The following is a 19,192-nucleotide window of genomic DNA, read 5'->3' on the forward strand; positions in this document are numbered from 1 at the left end:
CTGTGTTCTCTCTGATCCACTGTTCTCTGTCGAGTCCAAACTCTACTGAAGTGTACCGGGCCGACACCAGTAATAGGGGTGTTTCTGTAGCGCTACGCTACTTAACTCGAAAATGGAAATAAACAAGACTCTTATTTATTTTAATTCATATTTAGCATGAGCAGCCTAGCCTTTGCGCCTTAGCTTTAAGTGAACACAAAAGCTTAAAAAATTCATGATCTGCCATGACTGGCTTTAAACACATCATCCATATTTCTTCATGACAGGTTTTTACCAATAATGGTTTAGGTCAGTGTTAATTATGAATGGCTTTAGATGCCGGGGATTTGGGCTTGTGCAACCAATGAAATGGAAAAGGCACAATTAATTTAACTTACAGTGTACCTACGTGTCCTGCCAATATGGTTATGGATTAGAAGAACGTTTATTGTGGTAAACCAGTAAGATCAGCCTATTATCTAGTTTCTTTAAAAATGTAAAATTAAAGGGCATTGGTCTTAAAGGAACGATCTTAAGATGTAGTACATTTCATTAAAATGGAATGTTTTAGTATATTTCTTTAACACTATCTGTTATTCCTTGTTCTGTCAGTACACCATTCAGCTGTGGCTTCTTAATCCTTCTTAATCTTTCTTACTTCTTCTAATTATATTAATATAATTCTTCACTTGTTAATGATAAATGTCATATGGCATGTATGTTTGTGCATACACCTGTATTTTATGTTTGTTTTTCAAAGTGGCAAATCAGTGCAGAGAACGCCTCACCTCAGTTTCCCCTGGTTGTTATACCACCACTTGGCCAGCAGGGGTGCTCATTCTCCAGCCAGAATGCTGATGTCCTCTTGCTGCTGTGCCTGTAGCCACCCACACAGCCTAATAAAACCTTATCCCCAGAACCACGCTACACACACTCAGATCCACACAGGCGTTAGATACGACCATTCTTCAGTCAGGACAGCCAGCAGTATGTCGGCCACGCAGGGTCACCAGCGCTGAGGTTCAACATTTGCCCCAGTAAGCGAGTAATTACATGTGGCTACAGTTAGACAGACTTCCAGATGGGGTAGGCAGAGTGCGTCACAGCCAGTCCCGCAGACATGAATAATCGCCCCAAGCCAGACCAGGCAAAACAGAGCAGACAGAAAGACAGAACAGGTCAGCAAACAGACACCGACCAGACATCCAGAGCAGGTCATACTCTTAAAAATGCACCCGTAACGGTAGAGTTTATCCTAAGCTAGAACACACTCTCAATCTTGCTGTGAGCTTTGAACGTTGCTTTGTTATCTATAACTACAGAGGCCTTTAACCACAAATGTTCTTCAGACAGCAGGCGTTCACACACAGACGGCACGCAGACAGGAAGCTATAGTTGGGGGATTGTCAGGACGATATGTGAAACACATCAGGTGCTCAGTCAGAAGTGCATTAAAAAGAGTTTGCATTATCTCAGCAGGCACTTGGCTATAGTTGTATTGACAAAAATCTCCACTACCGGGCAGTAGAGGGCAGACTAAGCCTCCTCTAAAGGACAAAGCGTGATTTCAGTCTCGTCATATCATTTTGCTGTTATGAATTTCTTCAGTGACATATCTGGGCCCTGGCCTTAACCACCAAGCTATTACCAAGGCTCGGTTTAGAGATTAAAGTTTTATGTGCCATCCATTGTTACCATGTTAATTTTAATGCACCGAGGACGCATTAGGGGAACTGATCAGAGTGCATACTCCCTCGCTCTCCTTACTCCCAGTGTCAAGCATGCAACATCGTGTACATTAAAACCAAATTAAAATTCGATTAACCTTTTACTGCATTTCAGGACCTCATTCCTCTTTGTATTCTCAGAGGGAAACAAGGCAGTTCAGGACCAGTGTGATTGTTTTTCCATTAAAGTGAATCCATGTGGCAGTAAAGTGTCTTGTCACTGAGGTCGTGTGTTATTGACTTGAAACTGAAACGAAAGCCGGATGCCAAAAGGACCATAAAAAGCTATCTCTATCGCCCCCTGCTGGGCAGTTAGAACATGGTCCATAATGCACAAGACCTTAATGTGTCATATTTCCGTTTTTTTCTTAATTTCTTTCTAAATGCTATTAGCATGCTAGCATCTTTTAATCTCTTCTTGCCCACCAATGATGAGATTTTACTTCACTGTGTAATGATGCTACTGTGTGCGTCCAGGTCTTTATCTCACTGGTGTAAAATATGCAGTGTAAATGCCCAAATGCAGGCCTTCTTATCTGTTGTATGTCTGTGTGCCACGACTGTCTTCTGCGCCTGTTTTTAATTTAACTTGCACCTCCTGCATGCCATAGTTGAAGCATGTTGTACACGACTAATGCCCCCTTCAGCCTCCTGTCCATTAGAATACTGAATACTGAGTTTTCTCTCTTTTTGCCATCTGTGTTGATTTGGAGCTGGATACAGCACAACAATTGTTGAACTCACAGAGCAACGATATTTAATGCTTAGTTTTGACGTGGAACTAAGACTACTTCAAATGAACTTGTGAATTATGGACGAGTAAGGCCTTTGCAAAATGGAATATAACCCCCTGCTATTATGAGCCTGATTTGGAAGTGATGGACAAAAATGTATCTGTGTAAGATGTGGCTATAAGTCCAGCACCAGCACATTATTAAGTCCTAATCATTATAACACCGTCATCATACAGTATATAGCACAATGACAGAAATGCTGTTCATACAGCATGTGATTCTGCCCTCCACTGGGTGCGGAATAGCACACGAGGTGTGAACATGTTAGGATGTGACTAAACCAGTGTATATTTTACATGTTTTTATCTATCTGTGTTTTCCTATTCATGGCAACCTGGGACAGAATTGGACAACATTGGACGAGTCTCCTTCATCCTGCTAATTCCTTAACTACACGGCACTCTTCCTGTCCAATCATAGATAAATAAAACTCAGCCTTCAACAATCTGTAGTGCCTGTCCAGCGGCTCTTCTAGAGGTCGAGAGAGGTTAGCTGCACTTGGTGATGTTTGGCTTGGATGCAGCTGCTCGACCATGGAAACCCATTCCATGAAGCTCTCTGCGCACTGTTCATCAGCTGATCTGAAGGCCACATGAAGTTTGGATTTCTGTAATGATTGACTCTGCAGAAAGTTGCCGACCTCTTCGCACTATGCACTTCAGCATCCGCTGACGCCGCTCCGTCAGTTTACGTGGCCTACCACTTTGTGGCTGAGTTGCTTTCATTGCCAAACACTTCCATTTTTTATAATACAGCTGACAGTTGACTGTGGAATATTTAGGAGCGAGGAAATTGCACGACTAGATTTGCGGCACGGTTGGCATCCTATCACGGTTTTAAGCTGGAGTTCCTGAGAGCGACCCATTCTTTCACAAATGTTTGTAAAAATAATCTGTATGCCTAGGTACTTAATTTTATGCACCTGTGGCCATGGAAATGATTGGAAATGATTGGAACACCTGATTCTGATTATTTGGATGGGTGAGCGAATACTTTTGGCATTATACTGTATGTTGAATGCTAACCTGAAGCTGATGGGTTGTGAGCCCCTCACTCAAACAGTGGCAGATATTGTAATACAGTGACATGTTTCCCAGAGTCCTGTGCATGATGTCTCTGTTCAGTTTCCGGGCTTCTTCTACAGTGGATGATGCTCAGTGTATACTCTGGCCAACACACACACTGCGCTTTCAGCAGCTATTTGTGTATTGATTACCTGATGTTGAAAGTATGGTTAAATCACCATATGTACTTATCTGTGGGGATTTGTTGAGATGATAAAATGCATTTAGAGCAATTTTCTCTGGCTAAGTATTATTGCTTGCCCAGAGCATAGTGTTTTGTTTGTGTGTGTGTGCCATGCCTGACATTCTACACACAGACACAGATAAGCACAAAGTCACAGACACACACACAGACACACACACACACACACACACACACACACAAAGGTCCTGCAGTGTGAGCCACCAGACTGCAGTTACACCCAAACCCCATCCCAACACACATCCTCACCTTACCAACAAAACAGTACAGTTTGCAAATGCACATTCTCTCTCGCGCGCACAGACACACACACACACACCCACACACAGAGTGCGGGGAAGCTTTAATGGACGCCGTTGGCAGGGAGAATGCTGAGTCTTGGTGTGTGGTTAGGATCACGACCGGGTGCACTTACAGTCGACTCCATAAAACCCCCCCGTGGGCAGCCGCTGACCCGCTGCACGTTGCTGCCGCACACACTCCCCAGCCCTCCGCTCACACCGCAGCATGAAGACCCGCAAGCTGTCCCGGGTGGAGCGCCTGTGGATCGTAAGCCTCTCTCCACAGACACCTACACCTAAAGTCCGTCTCGCGACATGTGCCGACCGCTGGCGGAGCTAATGTAACGTTCCACCTGATTGTGTGCACGTTTGGTAAGGAGAAGTTGTGCATGCTTAATGCGTTCGATTTGTTATTGCCTTTGAACGGCTCACAGCTCGCGTCAGGGATGCGAGGGTCTGAGTTCTGCGTAAACTGTAGTTGGGCTTTGCACTGACTTTTAAACGTCTGTTGAAACCATAGTTGGACTTTGCTTTGACTTTGAATTGTCGTAGAAAGTTAGTTTGCACAGTCATCACAGTGGTTTTTGTGTGCTGCTGTGTACATAAGGGTCGATTACAATGCCTGTCACATCCCGTAAAGAGGGGTGGCTGTGGATAACTGCTGTTTCAAAGTGGCCCTGAGCACTGTTCCTCACACAGAACGTTGCATCTGCCTGGTTAATGGGCTTCAATATCTCCCCAAACCTGCATGTTCATGTGACGTACTTTTGTTTGCGATCAAACGAAGTCTGTGCAGGTGTTTTACATTGACTTACCCCACTGGTCCTCCTGGCATTTAAATAGCTACTGTGCTGAAACTCCTGGGGGTGATTGGGAGTTCTCACATGGAGCGGGACTTCAGTTTCGCCAGGTTTGTGGATGTGTCACGAAAATCGTATGCGTGCAGGTCAGCCGGCTCACCCCTTCCGTCTCCCGAGACGTCTCAGTCGGCGCGTGCGTGAAGCATCCCTGTTTCGTTCTTGCAAAGGTCAGGCGTCCATTAGTTCTCAGGAATATTCAATAATGGCCTGCATCAACACACTTATGCTGCAGCTCACGAAGGTGGAGCTTCCCCCCGCACCCCATTCCAGTCCTTAATGCACAAAGTATTTAAAAGAAAACTTGACGTGCATGGTCAGCCATTTAGCTCCAGGTCTCTGCCCTTGGTAAATGCATGTAGGTCAATACATCATGACAGTAAGGAGCATCAGCACAGCAGATTGGAGCCGTTTCCCTTGTGGAACTTCTTAATGAGGTTTACTTATTGTGACTGGCAGAGTGGTGAGTACTCTTCCTGCTTTTTGGTAGAGATCATTGCTATAATTCATGTACACATTCAAGTTGTTTTGCTTTTTACAATACAAAAGAACCTACACCAAGTATGAGGACTTAAAGAAAAGAATCATAAAATTAGCTGGGTCGATTGTCATCTGTGGTCTAGAATGTTAGTTCAAAAATCAGAATGGTATTGAGCTTTGAAGGGAACGAACATCACCTTGTGTCTTTCAATGCCTGGCATAAGTTAATTTGACAATTTTCCTACATAGTGTTGTATTAGTGTGTCTCTGCGGGTCAGTCACTGTGCTGATGGAGGTCAGTCGTCAGGCAGGACAGACCAGATGGTGTGGTCTGCAGCTCCTGGAGCCCCTGTTGGCCAAAATCAGCATATGACACAAAGTCCGGCAAACTCTTCAACCCAATAACCTCAAAGGCAGAGATGACCACTTTTTGTTTCAATTTCAATTGGGTTCAAAGTAAGATAGAAAACATGGTAATTTTCTGCAAAAATGTCCACAACAACAATTTGGCATAAACTCTTTGATTATTCCACATGTTCAAAATTACTTTGCTAAAAGAAAACATTAGACCTGGTCCACTAAACAATTGATACTGTAAGCCATACAAAAAACCCAATCATTTATATTTTCTGCAAAAGACTGCATTGACCCTCATTGCTCATGTGACTATCCAGTACAGGGATAGTCATAGCAATAGGCTTTTACTTTTATGGAGCGGCACCGGCTTTACGTGGACGGCTCCGCCTCCAGATGCTGCCCCCAAAAAACCGCCTTTATCCCCGTCCCTGTCTTATCCATCCGATGTAATCTAGGTAGATAGTTCTGAGCTGGTATTACTGAAATTTTAGTGCACTTTTCACTCTTCTAAAACACACTATATAGCCAAAGATGTGGGGAAATGATGGACTTCGGGTGTTTTTGCTAACAAATGTATCAAATCAAGCACATAGCCATGAAGACCGGCTATATTAATGACAAAAGCTGGCAGTAGAAGGGGTTGTACCGAAGTACTTTAAACGTGGTGCTGTGATTGGATGACTCCTTCACCACAAGTCAGTTTGTGAAAGTTCTGCATCTGCTAGCTCAACCCCAGTGAACTGTGGGTGATGCTATTGTGAAATGGAAGCATATAGAACCAAAAAAAGAAACTCAACCCCAAATGGCACAACCCACAACCTCAGAGAGCAGGGCTGCTGAGTGCATTAAGATGACTTATCTTCTGTTGCAGGATTGGTGCAAAGTAGGCTGCCACTGGATTCTGCAGTAATGAAAAGATATTCTCTTGGGAGATGCCTCGTGCTTCGGTAACTGGTGGTCTCACAGAGGAATATTGGTTCGGCAGATGCCAAGAGAACGCTAAAGAATGCAAAGCGCCAACGTTTGGCGGAGTAGTTATTATGATCTGGTGTGGGTTTTCAGAGTTTGCTCTAGGCCTCATTGTTCCATTGTACATTTTTGACAATTATATGCTTGCAGCTTTGGTATCAGTTTGGGGAAGGCCTCTCTGTTCCAGCTTGACTAGACCCCTGGGCATTAAGCAAAGTCCATAAAAATATAGTTTGACAAGTCTGATGTGGAGAGTCAAAAATAATAAATTATTATGAAACAATAAGTGTAGTTCGTGGGATGTTAAGAACACAGAGCTAAAGTTCTTGTTTTTCCAACACAGACAAACACATTCACCACCACCAATAATCTCTTTATATATTTGTCAGAAAATGTGCCAGAACATTCCAGAACTCCAATGTGATGGTACGATTGCTGTGTGCCAAACACGCTGCGCTTGGGCACTGCTGATTCAGCATAGTTATTTATGTTTTCTAAGGGAAACTAGCTGATCGTCGATGTGGCTTTAGCTTGTTCCATGCGGTAATAGCAATGCATACTGCTTTAGAAGCTTGTCCTCCAGGCTCTAAACAACACCATCTGGCAAATTGCCGCTATGATAAGACACAGACATTTCCTTGGAGTGTTTTGTAAGCAGGCTGATGAATTGCATTCTGGTTGAGTGCACTGTGGCCATGCATTTAAATGTTAGCGCTCTCAAGCACAGTGAAAAATGGGAAATAGGGAATATATTTCATGTACTGTCTTCAAGTGTAAACCTAGAGTGCACCCATGTACTTTTTGAGAATTGTTATTGTTAGGGATTGTCTAATACACAAGGTTTGTGCAGATTGAATATGAACATACTTGTTTCAAATGTGAAGTTTCAAATGTGAAGGGATTTTTTCTGAAGTAGTCCTTTGATTTATTTTTTTTATTTTGCTACTGTTTTGCGGTTTTGCTTTTTTACTTTGCTACTGTTTTACCAGGCTGCTTTCTTGTCTTGAGGGGAATCACAAAGTTTGAGCATTTCTACAATGTATGTTGTGAGAAATGGCTTGCTTTATTCCAACATAGCACCTTTTTTATAATCCTTTCTTATGGATCCAGCTCAAAAATCAGGTTACATTTACATGTTTTTTATGAAATTGTTTTCTCATCAACTTTTTTCTCTGACTTTGCCTTTTAATCATATCAAGTTCCTTCCTGCCCCTTCAAATAAAGTCCTTTCTTCCTCCCACTCTCTGACTCCAATCTTCTTCCTGACATTATTTTTGGTCTCTATTATTAATTGGATTTCGACTTTCCACACTGATCGCCTTTGCCTTTGGAGTCCCCACTGTCGATAATTCCTCTTTTATTGTTGTTTTGGGCATACTTGGTGGTAGATTGCCATGGTCACAGCAGGGATTATTAATAACCTTTATTTTGAAGTACCTCTCCCTCTGTTTTATTGCCATTAAGAAGAAAATTGATTAGGAAGAATGAAGTTCAGAAGACCTATAAATCGTTGAAATTGAAATTGCAGCATTTAAGATAACGATCCTTTAATGAGTGCTGAATCATCTAAAGGGCAGGGGGGCGAAGTTTTCCAGTGTTTTAAAATTCGGCTCACAGCTTACAGCTTATCGTCCAGACAGCTGGGAAACCTTGGCCGGTTCATGCTTTGCTGGAAATTACAGTTTAAATTGCAAAAACATATTTTGTTTTCAATTTGTGTCTCTTGCTTTTTTCAGTGGTTAGTGTTACTCAATATGAACGCCGTGTCTACACACATCTGCCTGAATCAAACTTTATGTGAATGCAGAACATGCTAAATTTATAACAGAAATTACATAAAGACATTTTCTTTATGTTAACTGAGAATGTTGTAAAATTTTGTTTTGTTAATCATCAGTTAAATCGTACATAAATGCTAGGTCGATCATACAAGGAATAAAGTCATCTTGGAGAATGAGGTAAAGAGGTAGACATTATTTACTGAAGTTATTATTAATTATGACAACGTATAATTTTCTGTATGAGATGTACAGTAAATTCAGTATTGTATGCAGTTGCTCTCCTGAAGGAAAGTGTAGACATGCTTTCTCTGGAACATCATCAGACAGTGGTCATCATCAGACATTATTCAACATCAGGCACTACTGAACATCAGATAGTGGTCATCACCAGACACTGTTCATCACCAGACACTACTCAACATCAGGAAATGGTCATCACCAAATACTGCTCATCGTCAGACACTGCTCATCATCAGACACTGCTCATCATCAGACACTGTTCATCATGAGACACTGCTCATCACCAGACACTTCTCATCATCAGACACGACACAACATCAGACACTACTGAACAACAGATAGTGGTCATCACCAGACACTGCTCAACATCAGAAACTGCTCATCACAAGAAACTGCTCATGACCAAACACTGCTCAACATCAGACATTGCTCATCACCAGACACTGTTCAACATCAGACACCGCTCATCACCAGACACCGCTCATCACCAGACACCGCTCATCACCAGACACCGCTCATCACCACACACCGCTCATCACCAGACACCGCTCATCACCAGACACCGCTCATCACCAGACACCGCTCATCACCAGACACTGCTCATCACCAGACACTGCTCATCACTACACACTGCTCATCACTAGACACTGCTCATCATCAGACACTGCTCATTACCAGACACCACTCATCATCAGACACTGCTCTGGTCACCTCTACCAATTCAGTGCACAATTTTATGGTCTCTTTAGCAATTTGAAAAAGCCCAACACTTGAGAATTGGTGCCAAAAATGCTATTGAATAACACAGGGCCATGAGATTGCCTTCATTTCTTTTCAGACTATTGAAGCGTGCTCCCATTCCCTGCCCACCTAGAATTTACAGAACCGATCAACCCAGACTCCATTACAGGGCTGTTCGGCACCTCTGGGCCGCACCTCTGGCTAGACCTCTACATGGACGCTGCCATGATCGGTCTTTCTCTTAACGTGACTAACCTTCACACCTCTGTTGGCCTTAAATGACCGAGAGCATAGGGTCCCGGTGATGAACTAACTCATGCTAAGTCAATTAACACAGGCAGGTGAGCTGCCATTTAGAAGCTCGACCAAAGATGGCACCAGCCAGATGGAGAGAGGCTGGAGGGCAGCAGGGTTAGGGCGGCTCTCTCAGCTCCGGACGAGAGAACAGCTGCCTGCAGCCCTCTGCCAACGACCCTGATAAAACTCCCATCCGATCTTACATAAGAGAAACACTACAATACGCGTAAATGCACTATATATACTAATGCTTTCACCCATTTGATCAAGCCAAGGGAATTTGTTCAGAACGCAAGAGCATCTTGTTGGTGCAAATATCTTTTTTTTGCCTCTTCTTGTTGCCAATCCCTATCTGCTAGCTGCATCGCTGACTGTCGCATGACGGCTATGATGTGAAGCTGGGGGAGAGCTTGTGCTTCCTCTGAGGCACGTGACCCACATGTGAAGCTGGGGGAGAGCTTGTGCTTCCTCTGAGGCACGTGACCCACATGTGAAGCTGAGGGAGACCTTGTGCTTCCTCTGAGGCACGTGACCCACATGTGAAGCTGAGGGAGACCTTGTGCTTCCTCTGAGGCACGTGACCCACATGTGAAGCTGAGGAAGAGCTTGGGCTTCCTCTGAGGCACGTGACCCACATGTGAAGCTGAGGAAGAGCTTGGGCTTCCTCTAAGGCACGTGACCCTAATGCGTCTTTCTCAGCTGTATAATACGACGGCTGAATTGTGTTGCACTGCCTAGCATTGCATTGATCGATAGAGGGGCTGAAATACAAGGCAATCTTTCCCAAACAGAGAGCAGGACCAGGTCTATTGTCTCGGTCTCTGAGGATGCTTGCCGGCACAAATGAATGTTCTACAATAGCTGATTGCACACATAATGAGCTAGAGGTATGGAGGACCATTTTGAAGTTTTTTTAGCAGCATCAGATAGAGCAGCTAATGAATATTAAGAAACTTCACCTGAATGGCTCTTTGAGTGGAACTGTAAGGCTCTACCTCAGAAGTTGTATTTCCTCCCCTGGGGGTGATGCCTTTGTGTCCTTAATCACGTTGTCTCTCTCTGGTGGATTTTACATTACATGAGCATAACTATTAGCACATAGAGGAAGACCAGATAATGACCCATTATGTGCTGAATGTCCATCTGTCTTTCATTCTCTTATCTCCTCTTCTTTTGCTCACCCACTTGCTCTTCAGATATGATCATCTTTCTTTCATGGTTTTCCTCTTTATATGCATCTGCATTGATATAAAAAAAAACTCTGGGCATCTTGCAATCAATAGCTATTCTGCTTGCCTCTGAATTCATTTAGCCAGCCAGCTGGATGATTGTGTTTTAAATCACACTGGCCCAGTATTCCTCCAAGGACCAAGGGTCTGCTCATTCACTTTGCTGCTCCAGTCAAAGAGGTCTAATGAGTAATCTTCTTATTGACTCTCCAGACACATTCCCTCAAGGGATTCTTCATTTTGATAGTTTAATAGAGTTTGAGTGGTAAACATCCCCATTAACTCTGTGGTGATGTACAAGGTTGGCAAAGGAGCAGGCTCACTCTAGCCATGGAGCTTCTGATTTACCTAATCATGACCTCCAATGAAGTCCTTTAGTGTCTATTAAACAAGTGCTGGCATGGAATCAGATCCATTGGCATTGAAATGGACCAAGAAAAGAGCAGCCTAGCCAAGGCCCAGCTCACACCGAGACACTCCATGCTCACCCCTTGCCACCTTGAGATCCAGTTTGAAGAAATTAAGCCTGTGAATGTGTGTAAGTAAATGTTTGTACAAGTGTTGCCCCTTGCACTCTCATGCATATGCTACAATGCTCCAGTGCCACATCATCATGCTCAGTATTACTGTTGACACATTTAGTCCCTGGAGGGCAGCACTGTGCACAAAGCAAGTACAGCGGACAAACATGTGCACTCAGGCCAGCAGGAATAATATTTACTGAGTTGAGTTTGAGATGTTTCCATGTTTAACTCAATTGAGTCTAATCTTTAATTTAAGCTCTCAAACTGCATACATTAGGCTTTCATGTCTGTCCCATAACAAATGATAAGGGTGACAGGACAAGATGCACAGATTCCAGTGGGGAACCGTCAGGGCCCTCTACGCCCTCTCAGAGGGCCTAAAATATTCTTAAAACATAAATATATATATAATTTATCCAATTTCCTGGGGGTGGGAGCGGGCCCAGCTTTAATGGTCACGGTTCGCTACTGACAGATTCAGACCTACTAAATATTCAGACCTACTAAATGTTATTGTATAATAATTAGCATATGAGACCGATTATTAGCACAATTAGCCAATTAGTTGGCAAATGACACAGTGGTGAAAGGAAAGTATTGGCACAAAAAGCCAGTAACTTAAATGGATAATTACAGCAGTATATTTGTGTCAGAACCTGTATGTGTTGCTGAAAACTTTCAATTAGAAGTTAAGTACTAGGGAAATGTGCATGAATCAAAAACAGCATTTTTTAATTTTCTTTAACTAATATTTTTCTTCTCAATTATAGCACTCTTTGAGCAGTTCCTATTCACAGCGTAGTATGTGCCCATGGCTATTGTAACCATTCTCAGCCATCTTTCTGTAAATGCTGAAATCTAGCAGCATTCATTTCCCATCAAGGACTGACATTAAGTAATTTTGACAAATGGGACTGAGAGACACTTTCTTCTTCTCCCTAGTCCAAGGCTGCGTTCAAAACAGCCTACTACATACTCAAATTGGTCCCCGAATTAGTATGCCATATGCAGTATGTGACCAAAATTTTTTTCCAGTACCCGAAAAATACCCAGATCATATAGGCTACTAGTCTTGCAAAATATTCCTGTACACAATCAGAGATATCTTCACATTAATACTCCATCCCATCATGATGTCGTCCCTGAAAATGCTTCAGAAGTGCGCAGAACCTTCATAGTTTGTGTGATCCCATAGTATAGTTTGCATTTGTCAAATACTGGATACTATACTGCATACTACTGTGGGGAGCAATATGCAGTATACAGTATATAGTAGGCTATTCATGTTTTTTTGCATGAGCTCATGTGAGGGAAGTCTTGTCATGTTACATGTTACATGTTCATGTTACATGTTCATGTTACATGTTACATGTTCATGTTACATGTTCATGTTACATGTTCATGTTACAACTCTATCACATGTGAAGTTCACCCCAAACCTTCTTTTTCAATCTGTCTTCTAACACCTTTAGCTAAAATCTTTCATTTAACCTGTAAAGAACAAGTGCTATGAGATAAATGCATGCTAAATTTGATCATAAAGTTGAATTATTTCATGTATCATTTTAGTGTCTTCTTGGCTACACATTTTTTTCTACCTCCATGCAAAGAGAATGTCTATATTCATTTCTGAGGTGAACCATCTGCCAGCCTGCTGATGTTTACCTCGGTCAAGCAGGCCAACAGTTGGTCTGGAGCTGTCCACTGAAATCAGCATAGGAGCTGTCCACTGTGATAGTGCTGAAATCAGCATAGGAGCTATCCAAGCTGTTCTTAGATACTTTGGAAAATCGTGAGCAGCTGTCTGCCATCTATTATAAGATGCTTAGCCTTCCTAATAGTATAATACTAGTTTTGAAAGCATTTCCAGTTCTAACTGTTGTAAACAATTTATTTACTTTATTTAGTTACCATATTTATTTATTTGTGATTTAATTTTCTTTTCAACATATCAGCATATTGTTTTTGAGAAATAGGCCATTAGATTGACTTTTTCTGTGGAGTGTAGAAAATGAATGTGGCATAGGCACAAAAGACTTGGGACCGATTATTCAAAAGCTCAGCACACCACACACTGTTAGCTAAGTCACAAAGACAGGCAAGGCTTTGGCACTTAGTTGCTATGACAACCCCCACTGCAAAGTGTGGTCAGGGAAAGAAAAATGAAGTATGTTTCTATTAAAAGAAATTAAGAGTCAATTAACAAGCAAAATGGATAGCTTACACTCTGGAACAGTGTGATGTTGTTATGTTTGAATGTGTCACTTTCTAGTTTGACGAATTCTGGAACATTGTCCAAGTGGAATCACTCATGGGAGACTGTATATTAATGGTCTCCTGTCAAAAGTCTAAATACTGTTTTCCACAAATGATTGCACTGCTGTAGTTTGGGAAGGTGTAATTTTACTGAAAGACCATATGAAATGGGATATTGATGTATACCTGACATTGTTCTAACCAAGGGCATTTTCATCATATAAGGCAATTAGAAAGTTCTCAGTGCCACCAGGAGTCAAACTATTCCCACTGAGGTTGATGTGATCATCTCGAGATTAAAGATGTCCCCTGTCCTACTTTTGATACTCCTTAAATCATTTTAATGAATTATATAGGCTCTGCCTAAAACTGGGTCAGTCCATTATCAGCCAGTTCTCAGTTTCAAATCACTGTGGAAATTGATGCTGATGAGTTTCTGTACAGTTCCACATTACATCATATGCAAACATAAATATGAACCTATATTCTATATACAGTAGTGTGTGTGTGTGTGTGTGTGTGTGTGTGTCTGTGTGTCTGTGTGTGTCTGTGTTAATATGTGGGTCCATCTATTCATCAAGCATTAACAGGGGTGGCATTCCTATTTCCAATGATGGGTGCCATATGTCTCCAGTAGACTTGGACAGTTCGGTGGCTTATCAATACTATCTTCATAGAGTACTATTTAACAGACCAACGAGCCTTGTAATTATTACTTCATGGCAACTCTAAATCATTTTAACAAATCACAAATTGACTAAATGCTTCTCATGTTACACACACACACACACACACACACACACTCACCTCACACACTCATAAAAACCTCTCTCTTATTAGCATATTGTGACAGTTAGGCACAGGAAAGGTATTGTTGTTTGACAGCCTTGTGAAAGTTAATTCGGTGCATAAGTAGCTGAAATTGTTTTATTATGGCCAGGGATCATTGTGCAGCAAAGTTCCATCTTCCTCTCTGGGTATTCAGATGTGGAATCACTGTCATTCATTGAAAGGAAGCCTCTTTACTATCTCCATGCTTCTGTATGGGTAGTGGTGAAGGTGCAGGGGGGTTGTGGGATATAATGAGGGGGGGGGGTCATCAGTACACATGCTACATTTTGAGCTGGCAGTCTGAGAGACCAGCTGGGTAAGAACAATTTGAGCGTAAGAATCAACATGTGCTGACCTTAATTGTTGTTTGAGGTGAAATTAAGCTGTGTTTGTTTAGTCCTCATTGATGTTATTGGGTTGAAAAATATCCCCAAACCACGCAGTCTTATATATACTCATATATGTATTGAACTCCTATAAACCTCTAAAAGCCTTTAGTCATTTGATAAACAAATCAAACCCAGATTCAAATGACTCATCCTATATTTCTGCTATATGCTCTTTATCTTTTATACTGAGTATGACTGTTTTATTGTTAGGGGTTATATGTACTATTCTGAACTGTTTATGTACTGTATACATTAATTCTTATGTCACCATGTCCAACATACTGTATTTATATTCACTGGCTTTAATTCAGCAGGATTTTATTAGTCTATGTTTTTTTTAATTATATTTTTAGGCACATACTATAGAATGTCTTCCATGAAAGTATCCAATACATATGCAGATTTACTTATTTATTTTAAGGACCAGATTTCCTCCTATGTCATATGAATGAACGAATCGTGAATCGTTTGTCAACTCTCCAAACATTAAAACCCATTCAAAACCTGCCATGTTTCAGACAGAAAACACCTAAAAAAATCACCGGGACAACTTGATTAACGCACTTTTTAGAAGATTGAACCTTCAACTTTGCTTCTTAAATTATGCATTCGGAGAAAATGGTTTCAAATATATAGCAAGGACCTCTGAGAAACAGTAGCCAACCAGTCTTGTAATTATAGATTCCTTTTTAGTCTAGTGAGGCATAGAACGGAAACCGTTGCCCGCCCACGTAAAAACCTTTGTCGCTGTTCGCGCAGCGCTGCCAAGCATCTGTTCATGGGTGATCCCAACGCTTTTCGGTTTAAACTCGGGACAGAGCGATAACATCAGCAGCTTCTATCACAACATTATGAAAGTCTCTCTCTCGCTCTCCCAAAACACACGGGCGCGCGTATGCACACATACACAAACACACGCGCACACTGAACGCGCTGTACTTGCTGTAGCCTTCCTCTAGTTCCGCAGCACCCCTTTCCTCTCCTCGGTCTTTACGTTTTTGGCTCTCTCCGCTGCACGATGACCTCGGCTAAAGAGTCCACCGCGCCTTCCAAAGCAGCACAGACGCAGGACCAGGTAGTAAAGATCTGTAATTTCAATTTTATTTTACATCACGATAATTTTATACAGTATGTTAAAGAAATAGACAAATATATATTTTGGTGAATACTTTGGCAAAAATGCTTTATCTTTAGAAGGTATTTGTCTTTACAATATCGTTTTGACCAGGCAGTTTCTTTGCTGGCGGAACAGATGTATTATTAATCAGTAGCTCATGCTACAACGATTTTGACTGCAGTAACTGTCCGGTCATAGTCAATTACGTTTGTCGCTTACCAATATGGTTAATTAAAGACGCGCACGTTCAAACTTTGCACCGCGATTACTTTATTCACATTCTAAATTGTTATCCGTAAAAACACGTTCAGTCTATTTTGCTCTTTTACGATAGTGTGCTATATTGGAAAAAAAATTGATTTATTTCAGTTGTATTAATTTGATGTATAGGTAGAGCTCTAAAGTTGCATTCATAAACCCAATGGCATGGACATGTAGTATCAGCAGACTAGGGAACAGCGCACTGTATGGTGGTCGCCGTTATCAGCAGACAGCTGCCGTCGTTCAATTCTTTAGTTCCATTTTATATAATAGCTGGATTCGGCAGTGGTAGTTTTGTGCAATTTCGTGACATAGATATGGGCCTCTGGCAATAAAGGCTAATAACACATGGCCTAGGTAAAATAACTTACGTGATTACTACCGCACACGGGTTGCAACCGGTCCGCGTTATGGCAAGTTATGCTAACTTGTGGCAGATTATTTTAAAATTCAGTAATGTTGCTATTGCTAAGAATATTTAACAATATAGAGAGGTGAAGAGACACTAGTACAACAGCTGAATATTCTGCCAACAGTCCAGTTATTTACACAGGAAATATTTCCACCACATTTTCCACGCGCTAAACTGGACAGATGGCAAACAACGGTTACTTTTATTTTTCGTCTTTTTCCGTTTCACTAGACGTGTCCATCCACGCATCTTGTCCTTGAAATCAACGAACCCAAACTTCCACATCTGTTGTTTTCTGATTAATTTCGGACTGACGGTGTATTAATCGTGTCTCTGATTGACCGCGCTTGGTCTCCACACTTAATCCTCCCTCAGCCTAAATACTCAAGTTGTCTCTTGAAAGTCATCGAAAGCGTTTAAGTGGAAGCATGCCTTCCAGAAACTGTAAGTTGTACATGTATTGAATGGGATTAATGAACTCTGGCGGAAAACGCTCAAGGTTTAGACGGGGGTGCTTATCACGTCCTCTGGAGGCTGCGTCGCGCGCTTCAACCCCAAAGTAGGTCTCTTTGATGCCAGTGATTAGGGTTCAGGCACGGACGAAATAGAGGTCTGAGAATAGCTTTGAGATTCGGTTAAGCAAAGCGGTTATATTTGGAGTGGTACTGCTGATAAAGTGGGTCTAATAGGCGGGATCATGGACGTAATTTTGATTTCAAAAGTGGGGGGGACATAGATTCGTCGCTATTTAAATATTTGGTTTTAACCGTAAAAACTGGGGGGGACCAAAGCCGGCTTTTGAAAAAGTGGGGGGGACATGTCCCCCCCGTCCCCCCCCAAAATTACGTCCGTGGGCGGGATTAATTGGGAAGTGCGCTTGACGTTCAAAGCCGAGATAAAATAGAACAGTTTTCGTGCCTCAAAACTGACTCGTTTGTCGCTGTGTCGGACCCCAGCAAAACTTGAAAGCCATTCTGTTTTTAAAAACAAGGCATGAAAAGTGGCCAAAAAGCCACAGCCTTGCGAGTCCTGCACTGCATATGTGGCTCGAAGAGAATACGAGACGTCGCAATATATATATTTAATCCGGGGCCTGTGAGCTTTAAGCCTGCACATGTTGTGTGTCTCTATAGATAGATTTCTACTCCTGGACCTTCACATAATAACATCCAACTTGTGGTCCTGAAAAGGAGAGAAAAAGTCAGCAGTGTCAGCGCACGCTTGACTCCCCAGCCCTTCTGGAGGCCCCTAGGGGCTCTACGATATTGTCACTCCTGCTTTGATGCTCCAGCTCTGAGAGCTTTTCTCTCCTGTCTTCCAGAAACCCACAGCCACTTAGAGAACACAGCAAGCCTCCGACAACATCCCGCCTTCCTCTCTTTCATCCTCTTAAGCAGCAGATATTGTTATCGCGAGTGGGAGAGGTGTTCAGGTTTCTGCCGCGAAATAGCAAAAAAAAAAAAAACAAACCCTGCGCTTCAGGTCCGCAGTGCAGAGGCGGATTCCTCGCTGAACGCTCCTCGGTCCCTGTGTTAGGAACGAATCCCAACAGGACACCTGGAAACACCTGTCTTATGGACGCACCACGGCCAATAGGTCCCATCTATTGACACATTTCTCCGCCTTCCTCATTCTTCACTGGTCACTTTCGGACTAACGGATCACTGCTAACTTGATATTATTTGCTTGAACAGGAGCAGCAAGGGTTGCAGGGGGTTTTAGGCGTGCCTGGGTGAATGCTAGTGTGCAGCTGGTCCATCACTCACAAAGAAATGCTGTATGCATAAATTGCACAGCAGGTAACCACTAGAAATGGGTTCAAGGAAACCATGCGTGGCACCATATCAACTGTTGAGTCTACCTGTAGTCCCGTTTCCCACTAAAGAGATGATTCTACTGAGGTAGCCAGTGAGTCATTGTTGGTGGTTTTAGCAGTGCAGGAGATCATGAATTCTTGTTAATTAAGTATATTTTAACAGCAGGTCAAAATGAATGTTTTTCTGGTGGGGCATTTTTGGATTTACAATGTGTGATTTACATAAATTTGGTGCAAATGACAACTGAATAATTCCGATTGTTTGCTGATGAGAGACATATAGAAAAGGTCAAATGTCTCATTGGACTTCCTTCTTTATGAAGTTATGGGGACCGTTTATTGGACTGTTCATTGTGGCCAAACAAATTCTACCCCCCCCCCCCCCCCCCAACAGAGAGTGATTGCCTGTAATGGTATCTACATATTTCACAATAGTCCAGTATTATCTTGCTTCTTAGGATAAAATCTTTAAACATCTCTGTTGTGTAAGGTACTGTGTTTCCATGTGTACCTGAGAGAATATCATTTTGGTTATCAACTCTGACTGTAGTCACATTTTATTACAATATGTTAGATTTTTCTGTCAAG

The 19,192-nt window shown here is 42.2% G+C and overlaps 1 protein-coding gene across 9 annotated transcripts in view; it reads left to right on the forward strand.

Annotated features, from left to right (window-relative positions):
- Positions 1-19,192, forward strand: part of dpp6b (dipeptidyl-peptidase 6b) — a 183,423-nt gene that overhangs the window by 117,722 nt on the left and 46,509 nt on the right. The window contains exon 1 of one of the 9 annotated variants that reach the window (XM_076972529.1): positions 4,259-4,315. The exons of 7 other annotated variants lie outside the window; for them this stretch is intronic. In XM_076972529.1, the coding sequence (XP_076828644.1) occupies positions 4,274-4,315 (42 nt within the window). In that variant the 5' untranslated portion in view covers positions 4,259-4,273. Of the gene's footprint in view, positions 1-4,258; positions 4,316-15,805; positions 16,074-19,192 lie in introns of those variants that run through there. One more of the 9 variants, XM_076972527.1, reaches the window with a different exon arrangement.

The sequence above is a fragment of the Brachyhypopomus gauderio genome, chromosome 14, assembly GCF_052324685.1.
Source record: "Brachyhypopomus gauderio isolate BG-103 chromosome 14, BGAUD_0.2, whole genome shotgun sequence".
NCBI classification, from domain to species: Eukaryota; Metazoa; Chordata; class Actinopteri; order Gymnotiformes; family Hypopomidae; genus Brachyhypopomus; species Brachyhypopomus gauderio.